This window comes from Meriones unguiculatus, chromosome 19 (genome assembly GCF_030254825.1).
Source record: "Meriones unguiculatus strain TT.TT164.6M chromosome 19, Bangor_MerUng_6.1, whole genome shotgun sequence".
Taxonomy (NCBI): domain Eukaryota; kingdom Metazoa; phylum Chordata; class Mammalia; order Rodentia; family Muridae; genus Meriones; species Meriones unguiculatus.
In genome coordinates, this window is record NC_083366.1 from 624515 (window position 1) to 645586 (window position 21072).

The 21072-nt window shown below is 40.2% G+C and overlaps 1 gene segment (V, D, J or C); it reads left to right on the top strand.

The window, feature by feature from the left end:
* Positions 1 to 5109: 5109 nt before the first annotated feature.
* Positions 5110 to 16312, top strand: LOC132649322 (immunoglobulin kappa variable 4-1-like). The segment is given in 4 exon segments: positions 5110 to 5158; positions 5365 to 5684; positions 7745 to 7844; positions 16233 to 16312. Coding segments are annotated over 4 exon segments (549 nt in total).
* The last annotated feature ends 4760 nt before the right edge of the window (positions 16313 to 21072 follow it).

Below are 21072 nucleotides of genomic sequence, written 5' to 3' on the forward strand. Positions count from 1 at the left end.
AATAGACAGCACTAGTTAAGGACTTTTCCATGTCAAAGATTGTGTCTATAATGCAAAAAATGACAAAGCAAAATGTTCAAAGATAAAATGGAAAAATGCCTAAAACTGCATCGAGAATATATGCCTGCAAGTGGTATAGCTGGATCTTGGGGAAGCACTATTCCTAATTGTCTGAGAAAGAGCCAGATTGATTTCCAAAGAGGTTGTACAAGTTTACATTCCCACCAGCAGTGGAGGAGGGTTCCCCTTTCTCCACAACCTCTCCAGCATGTGCTGTTACTTGAGTTTTTAAACTTAGCCATTCTGATGGGTGTAAGGTGAAATCTCCGGGTCATTTTGATTTGCATTTCCCTGATGACTAAAGACTTTGAGCAGTTCTTTAAGTTTATCCTGGCCATTTGATATTCCTCTATTGAAAATTCCCTGTTTAGCTCTATACCCCATTTTTAAATTTGATTTCTTGATTTGTTGCTATTTAACTGTTCAAGTATACAAGGACATTTGCTCAACCATGTTTGTAGCAGCTTTATTGGGTATTTCTTTGGGACTCTTTAAGTTACATAGTCAAATGTATGAAACACTGAAATCCTCTTTTGCTGACAAGATTTTGTGTTTCATCATTCTTATTATTTTGTGTTTTATCATTATCTTTCTTTAGGGTTTTACCACTCTTGTGAGTGTTGACATTGTTAACATTGCTGCCAAGGGCCTTCTCTATGGGATTTCTGCAGGGCAGAGAGGAGATATGGAGGGTCTTTGCTGATGCTGACAGAGCAGCCCACAGTGGAGATAAGGAGTCAGTGAGGGAAGGATGATGGTCAGGGGAATCTTGAAGCTGACTGACTAACAGTCATGCTACTTTGGATCTGACTTCTAGCAACCAGGTGCTCTTTTATTTATACAAGTTTCACAGAAAAAAAAAAAGACAGAGTAATGATTATCCAAGTGGTACAGATTATGTGTTTGATTTTTTCATTACATATCTAGGGTTACAATGTCAGTCACAAGTAGAAAATAAAACAGAACAGCTTTTATTATTTTATTACCCCTGTAACTCTAATTTAAATGATCTAAAAATGTCTCCTCCAAAGCGAACATGTTTAATATATGACAGCCTGATATATGACAGGCAATATTTCTAGTCCACGAGCACTTCAGAAAGCAGAAAAAAGCTGAACTGGTCTTTTATGAATAGCAACTAACAGTTTTTGCTATATGTATCACAATCTATACAAAAAGCTTATTTTACTCTAGCTGTCTTACTTACTTAGTTTCATTTCTTCAGATGTGTGTCCTGTATGGATCTCTGTCATTAAACCTCATTTTTAGAAACCTCTAAAACTATATTAAAAAGAGGTCTTGAATATCTCAGCTATTTTCCTGACCTGTCAGGGTTTGTATATTGTCTTTTACCTTGTGCCAACTAGGTTTTAGTTTGCTCAGGAGAAGATATCCTAAGTAGATTCCTGGAGTAATGGCCTCCCAAAGCTATGTGCTTACCTGTGCTTAATGGTCTCCAGGACATTAGGAACACTTCCAAATAATGGTCACATAAGGTTAATTTTAGGATTTTTCTAAAAAGACTCAGGCATCATTTGTCTCAGGAAAAGACATAAAATGAACCATAATGGTGAAAGTCCTTAAGAATAGAGCATTCAGAAACCAAGCACAGAAGTCACAGATAGAAAGACATTGATTGCATCATTCTGCTCAGCTTTGCTGGGACTGTGTCAAGTAGCTTTGCTGGTGTTGTGACTCTCACCACTTCGAAAGAATATAAGGCTGTGCCAGATTGCCTTCATATAGTATAGAAAGTTTCCTTTGCTCTAGTTTTTCCTACCATATTATCCTTCAAATGCCCCCAATTCCAGCTGTCTTTTCTTGCATTCAGTCCCACAACCATATCTCCCTTCCATTTCCCCATCTGATCTTCCTGTTCCTGTAGTCACTATGATGTCTTTATTTCAACAATCTATCAATATTATCCAGAGCAGAAAAGTCTGAGAGGCATGAACATGTAATAGCGATAGGTACCAAGGCTAGGTACCTAACCTAGTGAAAGACCTTGCTTCATTGTGGATTAAGCACATCACCCAAAGTGATGGTCTCAAAGTTTATGCTGGGCCAACTTGGCCCCATCACAGTGGGTAGGTCATTCCACTGGGTTTTCTTAGTCCTCCAACTCGTACTTGTTTCATTCTTCTAGTGGCTGTAAATAAAAACTGAGGATCCACACTTTATTATCACAAAATATATTGTTCTCAAGCCTCTTGAAGTTGTTACATAATACAGACTAAGAAAAATTTTAAAATATTAAACTCAAAGTTTTAACCTTAAAAACATTTCTTGGAGGTAAGATAAAAAGAATTAACTGAAAAAAATTTAAAGGATTCTCCCTAATAAACTCACAGACAAACACATGTCAGTTAACACAAAGATTTTAAAACATTATAGTGTATCAAAGTTGAACTTTTAGTTAGATGTAAGCTTATGAACTCTATATACTTTATTCAATTTTTTGAAAATATGTAGGATATTATTTTTACAAATTAAAGAAAATCTTTGGCAAAGAATATAAAGTAAGAATTTCGTATAAACCAATGGTCCTCAGCCTTCCTAATGCTGAAACGTTTTTAAGTATAGTTCCTCAGGTTATGGTGACTTCAAACCAAAACATTTCCATTGATACTTCATGACTGTAAGTGCCTTATTGTTATGAATCATTATGTAAATATCTGGTAATTCACATGGTCTTAGGCAACCCCTTGACCTAAAAGCAGACGGATACCACAGGTTGAAAATCTGTTTTATAAACCCTTTATTCTTAATCCGAATCTTTTAGCAAAGAAATATTTTTTTTGCTAATTTTCCTTCAAAAATCTTTCTGTATCTACAATTTCTTGTCACATATTGGGTAGACACAGCCGCTTATCCAGAGAAGAAAAGATTCTCTGTCCTGGAACAGAAAAGCTGAGTTCAGTTTTGTACTGTCCCAGGATAGTTTGCATCTCAAACTGAAAACTGATGTTTCTGATCCTGAAAACACAGTGGTGTCCATGGAAGAGGGGGCTGTGTCCCAGGCGATGAAGGCCACCAGCTTCAGACTTCTTGTTTACAAGGGTGGAGGCATATTAATCAGTTTTGTGTTCAGCCAGCAGGGTTATAGTCCATTTCTAATCAGAACCAACATAATCAATTGCACCAGGACATACTGTTTAAACTTGATAAGTAACTAAGGACTGCTGGGCTTTCTATGTTATACATAATATAACATGAAATTTTTACCTCTTTAGACCACATACATTCCCTTGGAATACTGTGAGAAGCCAATGGAGTCTTTGGATTTGTAAGATCCCTGTCTCCATTTGTCCAATCTGAAAGATCAGCTTGTGAATGTCATGAGGGCACAGTCTGAGTTCATTGCTGCTGTCACAAGAAAAGTGGAAAGTTTAGTAAAGAACAAAGGCATATAAGAACTTTTTAGACACTGACAGGAGCAGAGCTCCTTGTCTGTCATATTCTTGACCCTGAGATTAGGAACTTCCTGTACAGGCTTACCATCTACCTCTCTCATGCAATGTTGTGTTAGCAGTTTACAGAGATCTGCATGTGCTTATCAGAAATTATTTAAAGTTTTATACCTGAAAAAAGATGTATAAAATTATATGTTTAATTCAAAATAGAGGGTTATGCATATTGGATAAGTGAATATTTATTTTATAATATATAGCTCAATGGTAAAACATTAACATCAGATAAATAAATAGAGTTGGGTAGACAATGCCATGAGCTGCCTTATCATCAATCAATTAATGATACACATTTTGGAGAGATTGTCTCTGTGTATAGATTAGATTGGCCTAGAAGTTGCTCTGTAATACAGGCTGGCCTCAAAATCATGGGTCTCCTGCTTTTGTCTCTCCAGTTTTGAGAATACAGATGTGAATCTCCACTCCTCTCCGTGATATTTCATGTATTTATTTTTCTCTTATATTTTACACATAATTCTGGCTTCATAATTTACTTTTCATATATACTTTCAGATTTGAATAATATGAAGTCCTCGTAGGTTCTATGGTTCTGCTTATTGCTATTGATTTTTCATTCAAAGCCAAACATTTTTTCACCTTTGGGATAGCAACATCACTGATGCAGTGTTCTATTGTTCTCTATAAAATGATTACATAGATTTGGATGGCGCTGCCCCCTTCTGGAGAGATTTACCTCTTCATGCCTTCAGAAGTCCATCTTAACCCTGTTTCTATACTGATAATTTCTAAATTACACTAGCATTTGTTTTCCTTGAGTGAAACACTTGGCAGTGTTGGTCTACAGGAAAGACTTCTTGAAAAAATCTGGTATTTCTTCTTCTTTTTTTTTTCTGCAGATTTAGATGCCTCTTGCAATTTCCTTAAATTGTGGGTAGATACTTGTTAGTTATTGCTGGGTATCCATTGCTTTGAGATTAAAGTTATTCTGATCTCATTCTTAAATTAATGTCTGCCAAGATATCCACAGAGTGAATGCTGGGCTGCTCTTTGCATCTTAGTCCTTTGTTTATCTATGAAAAAAGAGCCCAATTATCTGAGGCCTTGCTCTCTGTCTTCAGTATCAGAGTGGCTTTGGTGATGAGTAATGTTGAACACATTTAGCCTTGATTCTCTTTTTTCCATTCATCATTTCTTCCATCTTCCCTTTCTTTCATTACATGCTTTCTTACTCTCTTTCTTTTGTTGTTGTTGTGATTTTATTATATATCCTATTATGTCACTAAGACTGTCAATCTGAGATAGCTCTATTAATGTGTCTATAGAAGTCAATTGAACTAAATGTCTTGGATTTTAACCCAGGTCGGCTATTAGAGCATCTAGTTCCTTTCTGTTTGAGAGCTATAAGGCAGTCTTATTCACTAATTGTTCATGCTCCCTGTAATAGTATTTTTGACTGTTGATTGACACCAGCTACACTCACGGACACTGCACAGGCATTTGCTTTTGTATTTGATGGCTGCTTTGCATGGGCCCCCTAAAACTGAGCCCAGCTGCTGAGAATATATAAACCAGCTTCTGCAGTGAGAACTGAACTGCATCAGACAGCAGGGGGAGCAAGATGAAGTCACAGACTCAGTTTCTCATAGCCTTGCTGCTTTGGGTGTCTGGTGAGAAGCTCAAAATATTATAATCTTTACAGAGTCACTTCCCTTGTAGATAAGAAACTTAGAGTCTGCCAGGCTCAATATTTTATATTTCAATAATAATGCTCTGACAACATGATAGTACAAATATATTAATTGACAAATTTCAACTGTTTTTACTGTCTGTGTTTGTGTTCATATGCATGTTCATTGTGTATTCCTGATTGCAGGTGCCTGTGCAGACATTGTGATGACTCAGTCTCCATCCTCCCTGGCTGTGTCAGCAGGAGAGAAGGTCTCCATTAGCTGCAGGTCCAGTCAGAGCCTTTTATACAGCAAAGACCAAAAGAACTACTTGGTCTGGTTCCAGCAGAAACCAGAGCAATCCCCTAAACGGCTGATCTACTATGTATCCAATCTGGACACTGGGGTCCCTGATCGCTTCACAGGCAGTGGATCTGGGACAGATTTCACTCTCAGCATCAGCAGTGTGCAGGCTGAAGACCTGGCAGTTTATTACTGTCTGCAACATTACAAACATCCTCTCACAGTGCTTCAGTCTCCAACACAAACCTCCTTGAGTGTCTCACCAGCTGCCTGCACCACACACAGCCTTGGCCCTGTGCACTTCCTTCTTCTGCCTGATAGCAGGTGTGCCTGAAAATAAAATGGTGAACAGTTTGCAGCACCCAGTACACATTATGGGTTCAAAGTGTCTTATGTCTTTTGGTATGAAAATCCTTTATCTGAAAATGCAAAAAAAAAAAAAAAAAAAAGAATTCAGGACTATCTATCTTTGCCTTCTGTAGAACCTTGGGGACAGAAAGGAGGCCATTAGATTACAGTAAGAAATATGGAAGCTGATGTAGATGTTTTTAAACAACAAACTGCTGTTGGAACACAAGAAGAATGACAAAGATAATCAGGATTAGTAGTCTATAGAATTCCAGGGAGAGCAGACTAATGCAAATGGGCAAGACTTGACAAAGAACAAGATGCAAAAAAAGAGAGATACAACAGTTTGAAAATTGTGGAGAAGCCGCAGAAGAATAAGGCTGTTCAATCAGAGCCTCAGGAGCAGAGAGAAAACATCTGCCAAAAGATTGAGGAGAGATGTTTTGTGCTCAAATAGAGGAAATGCAAACTCCTGCCCTAGAACACTGGACTGCAACCATATCAGCCACTTACCTTTGCTGAATCCCATAATTCAGAGGTTTTATAAGAAAACTTCAGATGGAGAAACATGCTATAGGGATTGATTTTAGAGAGAGAGAAAAAAAAGGCTGAAGATGAAATCTGAAGCATCAATTTATGAATTTGAAAACTCCACAGAAGCATCAAAGATGACACATTGTGTCCCTCAAAAAATTGCACCTCATCAGAAGGAAATAAAGGAATTCCTTTTCCAAAGCTCAGTTAAATATATATATATATATATATATATATATATATATATATATATTTAATATATTTATATATTTTTTTTCTAGGAGGAGCCGGGGTAAAAGGATCAATTCTCACTTAGTTAGACAAAGGGGAAGGATGGTGGAAGAAGAAGAAAACAAGAAACAGGACAGGAGCCTACCACTGAGGGCCTCTGAAAGACTCTGCCTAGCAGTGAGTCAAAGCAGATGCTGAGACTCATAACCAAACTATGTGCATGTATTCATATAAAAGAAGAAGAGGTAGTCAGTAAGACCTGGAGAGTATAGGAGATCCACAAGGAAAGCAACAGTACCAAAATATCTGGGCTCAAGGGTATTTTCTGAGACTGATACTCCAACCTAGATATAACCTAGGTTATAACCTGGATATAACCTAGAACCCCTGCTCAGATGTAGCCCATAGCACCTCAGTATCCAAGTCGGTTCCCTAGTTGGGGGAAGAGGGATTGTCTTTGACATGAATGCAGTGGCTGGCTCTTTGACCACTGCCCTGAGGGAAGAGCAGCCTTGCTAGGCCACAGAGGAGATAATTTCAGCCAGTCCTGATGAGACATGATAAGCTAGGGTAGGATGGAAGGGGAGGAGGACCTCCCCTATCAGTGGACCTGGAGAGGGGATGGAGAGGAGATGAGGGAGAGAGGGTGGAACTGGGATGGAATGAGGGACTGGGCTACAGCTGGGATGCAAAGTGAATAAAATGTAATTAATGTAAAAAAATAAATATTAAAAATAAATAAATAATCTTCTAAAATGGACAAACTGAATTGCAAACTCATTACTTACGAAGTATCTATAAAACATTTCCATTAAGGCTGTTATGTTTTCAGGGTAGGGGCAGCTGAGGTGGCTGTAGGGTTTGTCACAGAATCATTCTATGTCTGTGTCTCAACTGTAAGTCAGTTGGGCACTGATCATGGACTTCCACATGGTTTGTGATGACAGTATATACAATAAACATCCATGTGAAATCTTGAGTCAGTACATGCCTTGGGCCTCAGCATGGTCTCCTGTACAGACCACAGACACCAACACTGCCCCCTGCCACAGTGTGGGCCACAGACACCATCAGAACCCTTGGCAGCAGCACAGTCCAAGAACATTAGCATGGCCTCCGGTGGCAGTGCAGAACAGTCAAGATAATCTATGGACATCCTCATGGATTCAGGTGAAGGATCATCTTTATGACCTTCTGCTGCAAAATTCCCAAATAAACAAGAAAGACATTATGGAAAAAGCCTCCCAAGATCAAGTTAATGAGCTGCAGGGTAAACAAGAATTCCTTCCAGTTTAATCAAGTTCAAGAAGAAATCCTACAGAAGCTGATTACTGAACTCTTGAAGAATTGAAAGAAGGAAAAACAAAACAGCCCCCTTCCAAAAAAAACATAAACAACAAATGAAACATTTCATGGGCACAAAAAGGAAAATTATGTGAATGAAGTATATATAAGCAACGAGAAAGAAGGAATTCCAGGTTATTGTAGGGCAAACATCCCAAGTAGTAGAAGCTGAGCAAAACAAGGAAAAGATGAGAAGTGGAAGAACCTTGTGCAGTTAAACAATTGGGAGTAGGACAAGTTACGCACATCATTAGACTTCACACTAGATGTTCTGCTGTAGATGCACTGATGGGCAGCATTGCCAGTTACTCTTGCAGATGAAGGGAAAACATCAGAGTTTTAATCCAAACTAGGATCTGAGTGACCTCATTGCAAGACAGATGACAAAATGACAGCATTTGAAGCATAAGGTTCCACCACACAGCAGTGTGCAAACACAGGGTAACAAGCCAGAATAAGCTGCCCTGAACCAACAAGGAAAAGAGCAAACATTGTGCTGTATTTTGCTGAAAACCATTAACTAATCACATTCAAGATGACTTATGAGCAGGCTCCAATGTGAGAAGACCATGACTAGCAGGGTTTGCTGCAAAAGGGCTGGCTCCCAGGCTACAGGGAAAGAAGAGAGGTGCTCATCCTCAGACACATTTTATGGATTAAATGTGCCCATTCCATTTCCTGTTTGACAGAAAATCACCTATTTTTCATGAAACTGGTGGAGAAATGTAAGTCTCATGATGGGAACACTTCATTAAATGTCAGCTGATTCAGAGTAATATAGATGACACTGGTAATTTCTGTACAGTGAAGCTGCAAATTCTCCTGGGCTTATTGGACCTGATATAAATGAAAGGAATGGCACAGTTTAAGATATCTGATACTGTAGGCCAGGATGAAAGTCAAAATTTTTGGCAGCTCTAACATTATAAAAAATGTAAGATGTTTAACTTTTTCTGATGAAAAGGCAATATTATGTCCATTAGAAAAAGTAAAAAAATGCATAAAAATGGCTAATTTAATTTTATAATCCTAGTGTTTAAAATAGATAACAACTGTGCGATACAACTGTGAGATACAACTGGCTGCAGCCAGTTGGTTTTCAAGTGCCTCTCCCAGTCTGCCTTATAGCCCCTTTCTGGAGAGTGATCTGTCCATGAAGACACACAAGTGTTCTGCATTGAGTGCTCCTGGTCTTCCATGTGTAAGAGCCAGGTGATATGAGGACACCTGGTTGCTCTTAGAAGCATGATAAGAGCTGCATAAGGACATGGCAATTTTTAGCCACTTTAACAGGTAATAAGAATCTGTGGACTTAAATCTTTAGAATATATTTTACACTAAAAGCACATTTTGATATGGACTCCATTTCAATAGCCAGTGCCAATAAATGCAATTCTGAGCTTCAGGTAAGTGGCTATGGAAGTGTACCCTTTGACACTGGACCAGGATATAGATTCTGAGAAAATAGCTGGGACCGCATAGGAGTTGCTAGAGTAATCTGTGGTTGATTTGCAACCTACCAGAACAAAGTTAAGCAGTTTAGAAAGCAAAATTCAACCTTAGTTTTACATTTGAAAGTGTTAGGTTCATGATCCTGGTAGTAGACAAGAGGAGTGCCATGCACAGGGAAAGGGGGAGAGATCCCACCCTTTAGAGAAGGCAATAGGCAGGATAATTTAGGCTGTTGATTGTCAGGAGTACTTATCTGGAATCTGTTTCATAGTTCTTGCGAGGAGCCATGAAAATTTAGTTTGGCTATATAAGGTTAATTTGGCTGTAACTAATCTGAAAGCAGGGTCAGGTTGTGTTGGAGAGAATATAATTTGAGAAGCTCTCGTTGCATCAAGATAGTCTTTTATTTTTTTAAGTGTGTCCTGGTAGAATATTAAATTGAGATATTCTAAAACAATTGAAGATTGGGGAGGGTACTGACAGACAGTAAGTGGAACAGTTTTTAAGAGGTTTCTTTGGGAGCTGGAGTGGTGTGGACATGTTGAGAGCACTTGGCTCTTGTTCCTAAAGGGGGACTTAGATGGTCAAGGATATAAGTAGCCCTTAGAGAGGATAGGGCAGTGTTACTATGGTATTAGCAGAGAAACAGACCATGGTTAAGCAATGAATTTGAAGAAGAGGCAGAAAGAAAACTGTAGGAAGCATTTAAGTAGTTGAGGAGAGATTTTGTTGGATGACCTTGACCCAGGTGAGGGTTTAATCATGAATGTTTGTGTGTGTGTGTGTGTGTGTGTGTGTGTGTGTGACAAGGAGAGAGTGATGAAATGGCTTCCTTTGGTTACATCTTGTAATTGGGTGAGTAGGATTTATGATTTGTTTAGCATGTTTGATGTCTGAGAACACCTAGACAATTTAGGGGAGTCAGTTGCCAGTAGATGTCTGGCAATCATTTGGGCAGAGAAAAAGTAGGAGTGTGAGAATAAAGTAGGAGTGTGAGGTTTGTGTGGAATGGGTGATCTCAAGAGCACAGGAGCTTGAAGCTAAGGATGAATAATAGTAATGGAGGGGTCAGTCTGATGTGCCTGTCTGACAGGAAAGAGCTGCCATCCATATAAAAATTATAGCAGAAGTCGCTATGAAACCTTCTTCTGTGTGAAAGGGATGAGACAGGAGTTCTTTGAAAACTTTTGATCAGTGGTGGAGAGGGTCTGGGAAATGTTGAGGCAAAGAGTTTAACTGTGGAGAGATTAGGAGAAGGATAGGAAAGGAATATGACTGATGAGCCTTTCATAAGAGAAGTATGGAGAGATGAAATCTGAGAAAGTGGAAGGGGTGGTGGGGTCCTTTGTAATTCAAGAACTGAGAGAGAATGTGCCTTGAGTAGATTAGGAGAGGGGACCCTGGAGATTCTGTCTTTACCTTCAGCTTTAGCAGGTGTTGGGGGTGGAATACCATTAGGGAACCATAGCTGTTTGCTATATTTAGTGGTAAGCAGAGGAGCTGTGGCAAGGGTTGTAGACAAAAAGTTCAGCTGTAAACTGTGCTGTATAGAGTTGTGGAGAGGTAGGCAGCAGGAGCTAAGAGCAGCGCTTGTGTGGAAGTCTAATGTTGGAAAGTTTCTGTATAACTGGGATGCAGACAGCTGAAACAGAAAAGAGAATGTTTTCTGTTTGAGGAATTGTAGGTGCATGGGAAGTAAGTGGTGGTCCAAAAGTAACATGGTATAGGGAATATATCAGGAGTATGTAGAGATCTATGATTGTTGGTGTAATGTTCTTTTGAAATGTATATACCTTACCCTTGTTGATTCAAATGCTGATTTCTCCCCCCCCCCACTCTCTGGTTTCAATCTGGATATTGCATTGTGATACTTATTCTAAGTATCCTGTCCCAACTGTGTGTAAACAGGCCAAAATAAAGGCACTAGACACAATGTTGAGTGATGGGAGGAGCCAGAGGGAGGAAAGGAGTGGGAGGAGAGAGGGTGGGAGAGCAGAGCTTGGGAGAGAGCTAGGAGAGAGAGCTGGAGGAGAGATCTTGGAGCAATGTGGACAGATGGACTGAACCTAAGATAGCACTAAAAGTAAGTATAATGTGGGAAATCTAAGACTTAGGAAACTATGAGGGCTTGGAGGTTTAGGATGGAGAAACTATTGCCCAGCATTGTGTTCTAGTTTAACTAAATAAACCCAGTCTCTGTGTGGTGATTTGGTTATACAGCTGTTTAGGATTAAGAGCAGCATTACTAAAAGATAATTAATAGTAAATATTAATGACTGCCTACAACATGTGATGGAGGAGGCTGGCTGAGACTGTAGAGCTGGGGAGTGGAGATATGCAAGGTGCTTTTAATGTAAGGTGTCTAGTGTCTACGGGAAGTGTGAGAGAGAATCTTGAGATGGATGTCTTCAGGAAAGGAGAATTGTGCTTTGGATGGTGAGAGACAGAAATCTCTGGAAATGAGAAAGTTGAGGAGTGAGGTCAGATTAGCTATTAGAGAAAGAGGGAGTATAAAGAAGGAGGTTATCTATATACTGAAGCAGGTGGGAGGAAAAGGGAGAAGGCAGGCCAAGTCCATAGTAATGCTTGGCCAAAAGAATGGGGACTGTCTCTAAATCCCTGCTAGGCCACAGAGGAGGACTTTGCAGCCAGTCCTGAAGATACCTGATAAAACAGGGTCAAATGAAAGGGGAGAATGTCCTCCCCTATCAGTTAACTTGGAAAGGGGTGGGGAGGAGATGAGGGACGGAGGGTGGGGTTGGAAGGGAATGAGGGAGCAGCATACAGCTGAGATACAGAGTTAATGAAATGTAAGTAATAATAAAAATAAATAAACAGAGAAATAATAACCCATTTATCCTTTTCTCTCGATCTTGGTGATATAATTGACATGCCCCAGATTACCTACATGTCCATTTCTGAAATCCTAAATACAAAGGATATGAGAGATTTATGTCTGTAAGGGAGACTTTTCAACTAAAATGTAATTGAAAAAAATAAAAAATAAAAAAACAAACAAACAAACAAACAAAACAAAACAAAAAATGACAGTCTATAGACAGAGAAAAGTTCTTCACCAACCCAACATCAGACTAAAGGCTAATATCCAGAATATATAAAAAAAAAACTCGAGAAATTAGACACCAATAAACTAAATAATCCAATTACAAGTGAGGTACATAACTAAACAGAGAATTCTCAGCAGATAATATAGAATGGTGGAAAAACAAAGAAATTCTCAACATCCTTAGTCATCAGGCAAATGCAAATCTAAACTACCTTGAGAATCAATACATATGACAATGGCTAAGATAAAATACTCAAGTCACAGCACATGATGGAAAGAATATGGAGAAAGGGGAACCCTCCTCCATTGCTGGTGGGATGCAAAGTTGTACATCCACTTTGGAAATCAATCTGGCACTTTCTCAGAATATGGGGAAGAGTGCCTCTTCAAGATCAGGCTGTAATGCTCCTTAGCATAAACACAGTAGATGCTCTACCGTTCAACAAGGACATTTGCTCAACTATGTTCATTGCAGGTTTATTTGTGGTAGCCCGAATCTGGCAACAAGTTAGATGTCCCTCACCCTGGGAATGGATACAGAAATTGTGGCACATTTACACAATGGGGTACTACACAGCTATTAAAAACAAGGAAATCATGAAAACTGTAGGCAAATGGATGTGTGAGATAACCCAGAAGCACAAAGAATTTTTTTTAACATTTTAATTCTGAGGGATGAAAGTGCTCCTGTACCCCATCTATTTTACAGCAGTGCTGTGACATGATAGCTCAGAATAATTGCACATGATGATTCCATAATGTCATCCAGGAAATCACTGTGATACACTTAAAATACTCTACGGAATTCTTTGCTATCCCAACTGCCATAGGGTAACACAAGTGCAGGTGTCCTTTGAGCAGTAAGTCAAGCTGTTCTGAGCTGATTTGCACGTTGAGACATTAGCCACAGTGTATGTTCTTCAAAGCATCTTTACAGGCAGCTTTTCAATGTCCAAGAAGCAGCCTCCAGTCCAGCTCTCAGAGATGAGGTCAGCTGCTCTCCTGCTGCAGGGACTGCTGATGGCAGTGAGGACCAGGCAGATGTGAGTGGCCTGCACTGCCCCCGAAGGCTGTGATGTTTGGACCCATGGTGCCACTAAGGGCCAAGCTGAGAATTTTTCTTTCAAGGTCTGTGAAGAATTGAGTTGGTAATTTGATGGGAATTGCATTGAATCTGTAGATTGCTTTTGGTAAGATGGCCATTTTTACTATGTTAATCCTTTTGAGCTGTGAGCATGGAAGATCTTTCCATTTTCTGATATCTTGTTCTATTTGTTTCTTCACATACTTGAAGATTCTTTCATACAAGTCCATGTGGACCTCTGAGTGAGGGGAGCAGGGGCTGCCTCTATCATGAACTCAGTTCACTGCTCTCTCTGATCATTGCCCCTGTGGATGCAGCCTTGCCAGGCCACAGAGAAAGAGGATCCAAGCAGTCCTGATGAGACTTAACAAGCTATGGGCAGAAGGCAATGATGGAGAACTCCCCCTTTCAGTGGACTACAGGAAGGGGATAAGGGGAAGAGAGAGGAAAGGTGAGAGTTTAGGGATGGGGCCTTAATCTGGATATGTAATGAAACAATTGTGAATAAAAACAATAACAAAATTTATCAAGATTAAAATATTATTGCTTGATTTTTAAAAAGGCTGTGAACTCCCTTCTGGATAATTTTTTTTTTTTTTTAAATCTAGTTAACTATGCAGGCGAGACCATCACAACCCAATTTAAATGCTGCTGATTTCTAAATTACCCAAGAAGATGAATTTCTGAAATTAAAACAGGCTAGCCAATGTTGGTCTACAGGGATGATTTCATGGGGAAGTCTGGTTTGTTTCATTCCCTTCCATTGTTTCAGTTTAGAGCTCTCTTTCAATTCCACAAAGTTGTGGGGGAAATACTTGTTAGTTTTTGCTGGGTTAACCTTTTCTGTGAGATTAAAGCTTCTCTGGTCACGGGATTAAACTAATATGTTTTAGAGTTTCCACAGAATGAATTTTTGGGTTCTCTTTTTCTTTTCTTTTTATTATCATTTATTAAAATTTATTCACTTTGTATCCTAGATGTGGCCTCCTCCCTCTTCTCCTCCCAATCCTACTCTCCTTCCTTCTTTTCTCCCTATATCCCTCCCCTAATCTACTGATAGGGGAGTTTCTCCTTCCCTTCTATCTTACCCTAGCCTACCGTGTCACTTCAAGACTGGTTGCATTATCTTCCTCTCTTGATGGGCAAGGCTGCATGCCCCAGCGGGAGGTAATCAGAGAGCCTGCCACTGAGTTCATGCAGAGAAAGTCCCTGCTCCCCTTACTAGGAACCACACTTGGAGACTGAGTCTATGAACAACATCTGAGCCAGAGTTTTAGCCCCTCTGTATGCATTGTCCTTGGTTGGGGTACCATTTTCGTTAGGTTCCCAAGAGCTCAGTTTTTATGGCTCTAATGGTCTTCTTATGGAGCTCCTGTCCCCTAAATGTCTTTCTATCTCTCCCTTCTTTCATAAGATTCCCCACACTCTGCCCAAAGTTTGGTTATGAGTCTCAGCCTCTGAATCAATACCTTGATCAGTACAGTCTTTCAGAGTCCCTCTGTAATAGGACCCTGTCCTGTTCTCTGCCTTCTCCTGCTTCTGATGTCTATCACATTTTCTTTCTGAATGAGGATTGAGAATCTTCCCTAGGGTCTTCCTTGTCAAGGAAGAAATAAAAAAAGAAGTTAGAGACTTCCTAAACTTCAATGAAAATGAAGGCACAACTTGGCTTCTCTTTTTATCTGAGCCCCATGTGTAGCCTGGAAACAGAAGCTCACTTGTCTGAGCCACTGTTCCTTGTGCTCAGTATGAGTGGCTTTGCAGGTGGAAGACAATGAACAAAATTAGCACCAATTTCCTGTGTTTTGCATTTCTTCTTTCCTCACCTCTGCCCTTACTTTCTTTTATTGCATGTTTTCCTAGTCTGTGCTTCTTCTGCTGTTGTTATGATTTCTTGAATACATCATTTCCCTAGGACTGTTAATCTGAGATAACTCCCCTAAAGTTTCTGAAAAGGTCAACTGCTGTCTTGGACTTTTACCCAAAACTTCTTTTTGAGCACCAAATACAATTCTTCTTGAGAGCTGCTAACTGCTCACATTCTGTGATGCTCATGCTCTCTCTGATAGCATTTTTAGTTATTGATTGTCTCCACCCACTCTCACACATACACAGCCATGCTGCCAGGACATGTGCTTTTGTATTTGCTGAGTGCTTTGCATGGGCTTCTCCAGCACAGCACAGCTGCTCAGAATTTATAAAGCAGGCCTTTTTCGTGTGAACTGATCAATATCAGACAGTCAGAGGAGCAAGATGGAGTCACAGACCCAGGTCCTCATATTGGTGCTGTTCTGGGTGTCTGCTGAGAAATTCAAAAGTGTTATTTTCATTTCATGGTCACATCTTTGTATGGAAGAAATTTACACATTTGTACCAGGGTGTAGATTTCTTACATAATTTCTTAATAATATGATAAGGACATTTAAATAACAAATTTCATAATTTCTCTTTATTTTTTTCTTTCCTTCTCTCTCATATATATATATATATATATATATATATATATATATATATATATATGGTTTCTCTGTTTAACTGAACCCTGGCTGTCCTGGACTTGCTTTATTGACCAAGCTAGCTTCTAACCTAACTCACAGAAAACTGCCTGCCTCTGTATCCTGAGTGTTGGGATTAAGTAACAAATTTCAATCCTCGTATCATACTCTGTTTTTGTGTATGTATTCATTTTCAATATCTGCTCATTATTGAAGATACCAGTGCGAACATCGTTATGACCCAGTTTCCATCCTCCCTGGATGTGTCAGCAGAAGAGAAGGTCACCATCAGTTGAACGTCCAGTCTGAGTGTTTAAGCATCAGAAACCAACCAACCAACCAAACAAACAAACAAAACCTACTTGGCCAAGTACCAGCAGAAACCAGGGCAATCCTCTAAGCTGCTGATCTACTGGGCATCCACTCGGCACACTGGGGTCCCTGATTGCTTCACAGGCAGTGGACCTGGGACGGATTTCACTCTCAGCATCAGCAGTGTGCAAGTTGAATACCTGGCAGTTTATTGCTGACTTATCAGGACTGGCTGCATTCTCTTCCTCTGTGGCCCAGAAAGGCTGTGCCCCCCTCAGGAAAGGTGATCAAAGAGCAGGCCACTGAGTTCAAGTCAGAGACAGTCCCTGTTCCCCTCACTAAGGACCACACTTGGATACTGAGCTGCCATGGGATATATCTGTTCAGGGGTTCTAGATTATCTCTATGAATGGTTCTTGGATGGAGTATCAATCTCAGAAAAGATCCCTTTCGTCAGATTTATTTTTCTATACTTGTGGAGGTCCTGTCCCTTCCAGGTCTTTCTATCTTCCACTTCTTTCATAAGATTCCCTGCACTCTGCCCCAAAGTTTGGCTATGAGTCTCAGCCTCTGCTTTGATACCCTGCAGGATTGAGTCTTTCAGAGTCCCTCTGTGGTAGGCTCCTCTCCTGTTCCCTGTTTTCTCACTCTTCTGAATATCCATCCCATTTGCCTTTCTGAATGAGTATAGATCATCCTACCCAGAGTCATCCTTCTTGATTAGCTTCTTTAGCTATACAGATTTTACTATGATTATCCTATATTATATGTCTAATATCCACTTAGAAGTGATAAGTGAGTATATACCATGTCTTTCTTTCTTCTTCTGGGATACCTCACTCAAGATGATCTTTTCTAATTCCCACCATTTGAATGCAAATTTTATGATTTCCTTATTTTTAATTGCTGAATAGTATTCCATTCTGTAAATGTACCACAATTTCTGTATCCATTCCTCAACTGAGGGACATCTGGGTTGTCTCCAGACTATTACAAATAGGCTATTACAAATAAAGCAGCTATGAAAGTGATTGAGCAATTGTCCTTTTTTTATACTTGATCATCTTTTTTATATATGCCTAAGAGTGGTATAGCTGGATCTTGAGGTAGCATTATTCCTAATTGTCTGAAAAAGTGTCAGATTAATGTTCAAAGTGGTTGTATCAGTTAACATTCCTACCAGCAATGGAGGAAGGCTTCCTTTTCTCCACATCCTCTCCAGCATGTGTTGTCAATTGAATTTTTGATCTTAGCTATTTTGATTGGTGTAAGATGAAATCTACATTCATTTTGATTTCCATGTCTCTGATAGCTAAGGATGTTAAGCATATCTTTCATCATTTCTCCTAAACTTGATATTCCTGTATTGAAAATTCTTGGTTTAGTTCTGTATCCCAATTTTTAAATGACTCCAGAACACGTAAAAACCCGCTTGCAACGAAATGACTCTAGAGCACTTAAAAACCCGCTTACAACGAAATGCCTTCAGAGCACTTAAAAACCCGCTTGCAACGAAATGACTCCAGAGCACTTAAAAACCCGCTTGCAACGAAATGACTCCAGAGCATTTAAAAACCCGCTTACAACGAAATGCCTTCAGAGCACTTAAAAACCCGCTTGCAACGAACTGACTCCAGAACACTTAAAAACTCGCTTGCAACGAAATGACTCCAGAACACTTAAAAACACGCTTGCAACGAAATGACTCCAGAGCACTTAAAAAACCCGCGTCCAGTGAAATGTCTGAGAAGTATGAAAAAACCCGCTTGCAACGAAATGACTCCAGAGCACGTAAAAACCCGCTTGCAACGAAATGAATCCAGAGCACTTAAAAACCCGCTTACAACGAAATGCCTTCAGAGCATTTAAAAACCCGCTTGCAACGAAATGACTCCAGAACACTTAAAAACCCGTTTGGAACGAAATGACTCCAGAACACTTAAAAACCCGCTTGCAACGAAATGACTCCAGAACACTTAAAAACCCGCTTGCAACGAAATGACTCCAGAGTACTTAAAAACCCGCTTGCAACGAAATGACTCCAGAGCACTTAAAAAACCGCTGGCAACGAAATGACTCCAGAGCACTTAAAAACCAGCTTGCAACGAAATGACTCCAGAGTACTTAAAAACCCGCTTACAACGAAATGACTCCAGAGCACTTAAAAAACCCGCTTCCAGTGAAATGTCTGAGAAGTATGTAAAAACCCGCTTGCAACGAAATGACTCCAGAGCACTTAAAAAACTCGCTTCCAGTTAAATGTCAGAGAAGTATGTAAAAACCCGCTTGCCACGAAATGACTCCAGAGCATGTAAAAACCCGCTTGCAACGAAATGACTCCACAGTACTTAAAAACCGGCTTGCAACGAAATGCCTACAGAGCACTTAAAAAACCCGCTTCCAGTGAAATGTCTGAGAAGTATGTAAAAACCCGCTTGCAACGAAATGACTCCAGAACATGTAAAAAACCCGCTTGCAACGAAATGACTCCAGAGCACGTAAAAACCCGCCTACAACGAAATGCCTTCAGAGCACTTAAAAACCCGCTTGCAACGAAATGACTCCAGAGGACTTAAAAACCCGCTTGCAACGAAAGGACTCCAGAGCCCTTAAAAACCCGCTTGCAAAGAAATGACTCCAGAGCACTTAAAAACCCGCTTGCAACGAAATGACTCCAGAGCACTTAAAAAACCTGCTTCCAGTTAAATGTCAGAGAAGTATGTAAAAACCCGCATGCAACGAAATGACTCCAGAGCACGTAAAAACCCGCTTGCAACGAAATGACTCCAGAGTACTTATAAACCAGCTTGCAACGAAATGCCTCCAGAGCACTTAAAAAACCCGCTTCCAGTGAAATGTCTGAGAAGTATGTAAAAACCCGCTTGCAACGAAATGACTCCAGAACACGTAAAAACCCGCTTGCAACGAAATGACTCCAGAGCACTTAAAAACCCGCTTACAAAGAAATGCCTTCAGAGCACTTAAAAACCCGCTTGCAACGAAATTACTCCAGAGCACTTAAAAACCCGCTTGCAACGAAAAGACTCCAGAGCACTTAAAAACCCGCTTGCAACGAAATGACTCCAGAGCACTTAAAAACCAGCTTGCAACGAAATGACTCCAGAGCACGTAAAAACCTGCTTGCAACGAAATGACTCCAGAGCACTTAAAAACCCACTTGCAACGAAATGACTCCAGAACACTTAAAAACCCGCTTGCAACGAAATGACTCCAGAGTACTTAACAACCCGCTTGCAACGAAATGACTCCAGAGCACTTAAAAATCCCGCTTCCAGTGAAATGTCTGAGAAGTATGTAAAAACCCGCTTGCAACGAAATGACTCCAGAGCACGTAAAAACCCGCCTACAACGAAATGCCTTCAGAGCACTTAAAAACCCGCTTGCAACGAAATGACTCCAGAGCACTTAAAAACCCGCTTGCAACGAAATGACTCCAGAGCCCTTAAAAACCCGCTTGCAAAGAAATGACTCCAGAGCACTTAAAAACCCGCTTGCAACGAAATGACTCCAGAGCACTTAAAAAACCTGCTTCCAGTTAAATGTCAGAGAAGTATGTAAAAACCCGCTTGCAACGAAATGACTCCAGAGCACTTAAAAACCCGCTTACAAAGAAATGCCTTCAGAGCACTTAAAAACCCGCTTGCAACGAAATGACTCCAGAGCACTTAAAAACCTGCTTACAAAGAAATGCCTTCAGAGCACTTAAAAACCCGCTTGCAACGAAATTACTCCAGAGCACTTAAAAACCCGCTTGCAACGAAATGACTCCAGAGCACTTAAAAAACCTGCTTCCAGTTAAATGTCAGAGAAGTATGTAAAAACCCGCTTGCAACGAAATGACTCCAGAGCACGTAAAAACCCGCTTGCAACGAAATGACTCCAGAGTACTTATAAACCAGCTTGCAACGAAATGCCTCCAGAGCACTTAAAAAACCCGCTTCCAGTGAAATGTCTGAGAAGTATGTAAAAACCCGCTTGCAACGAAATGACTCCAGAACACGTAAAAACCCGCTTGCAACGAAATGACTCCAGAGCACTTAAAAACCCGCTTGCAACGAAATGACTCCAGAGCACTTAAAAACCCGCTTACAAAGAAATGCCTTCAGAGCACTTAAAAACCCGCTTGCAACGAAATTACTCCAGAGCACTTAAAAACCCGCTTGCAACGAAAAGAATCCAGAGCACTTAAAAACCCGCTTGGAACGAAATGACTCCAGAGCACTTAAAAACCAGCTTGCAACGAAATGACTCCAGAGCACGTAAAAACCTGCTTGCAACGAAATGACTCCAGAGCACTTAAAAACCCACTTGCAACGAAATGACTCCAGAACACTTAAAAACCCACTTGCAACGAAATGACTCCAGAGTACTTAACAACCCGCTTGCAACGAAATGACTCCAGAGCACTTAAAAATCCCGCTTCCAGTGAAATGTCTGAGAAGTATGTAAAAACCCGCTTGCAACGAAATGACTCCAGAGCACGTAAAAACCCGCCTACAACGAAATGCCTTCAGAGCACTTAAAAACCCGCTTGCAACGAAATGACTCCAGAGCACTTAAAAACCCGCTTGCAACGAAATGACTCCAGAGCCCTTAAAAACCCGCTTGCAAAGAAATGACTCCAGAGCACTTAAAAACCCGCTTGCAACGAAATGACTCCAGAGCACTTAAAAAACCTGCTTCCAGTTAAATGTCAGAGAAGTATGTAAAAACCCGCTTGCAA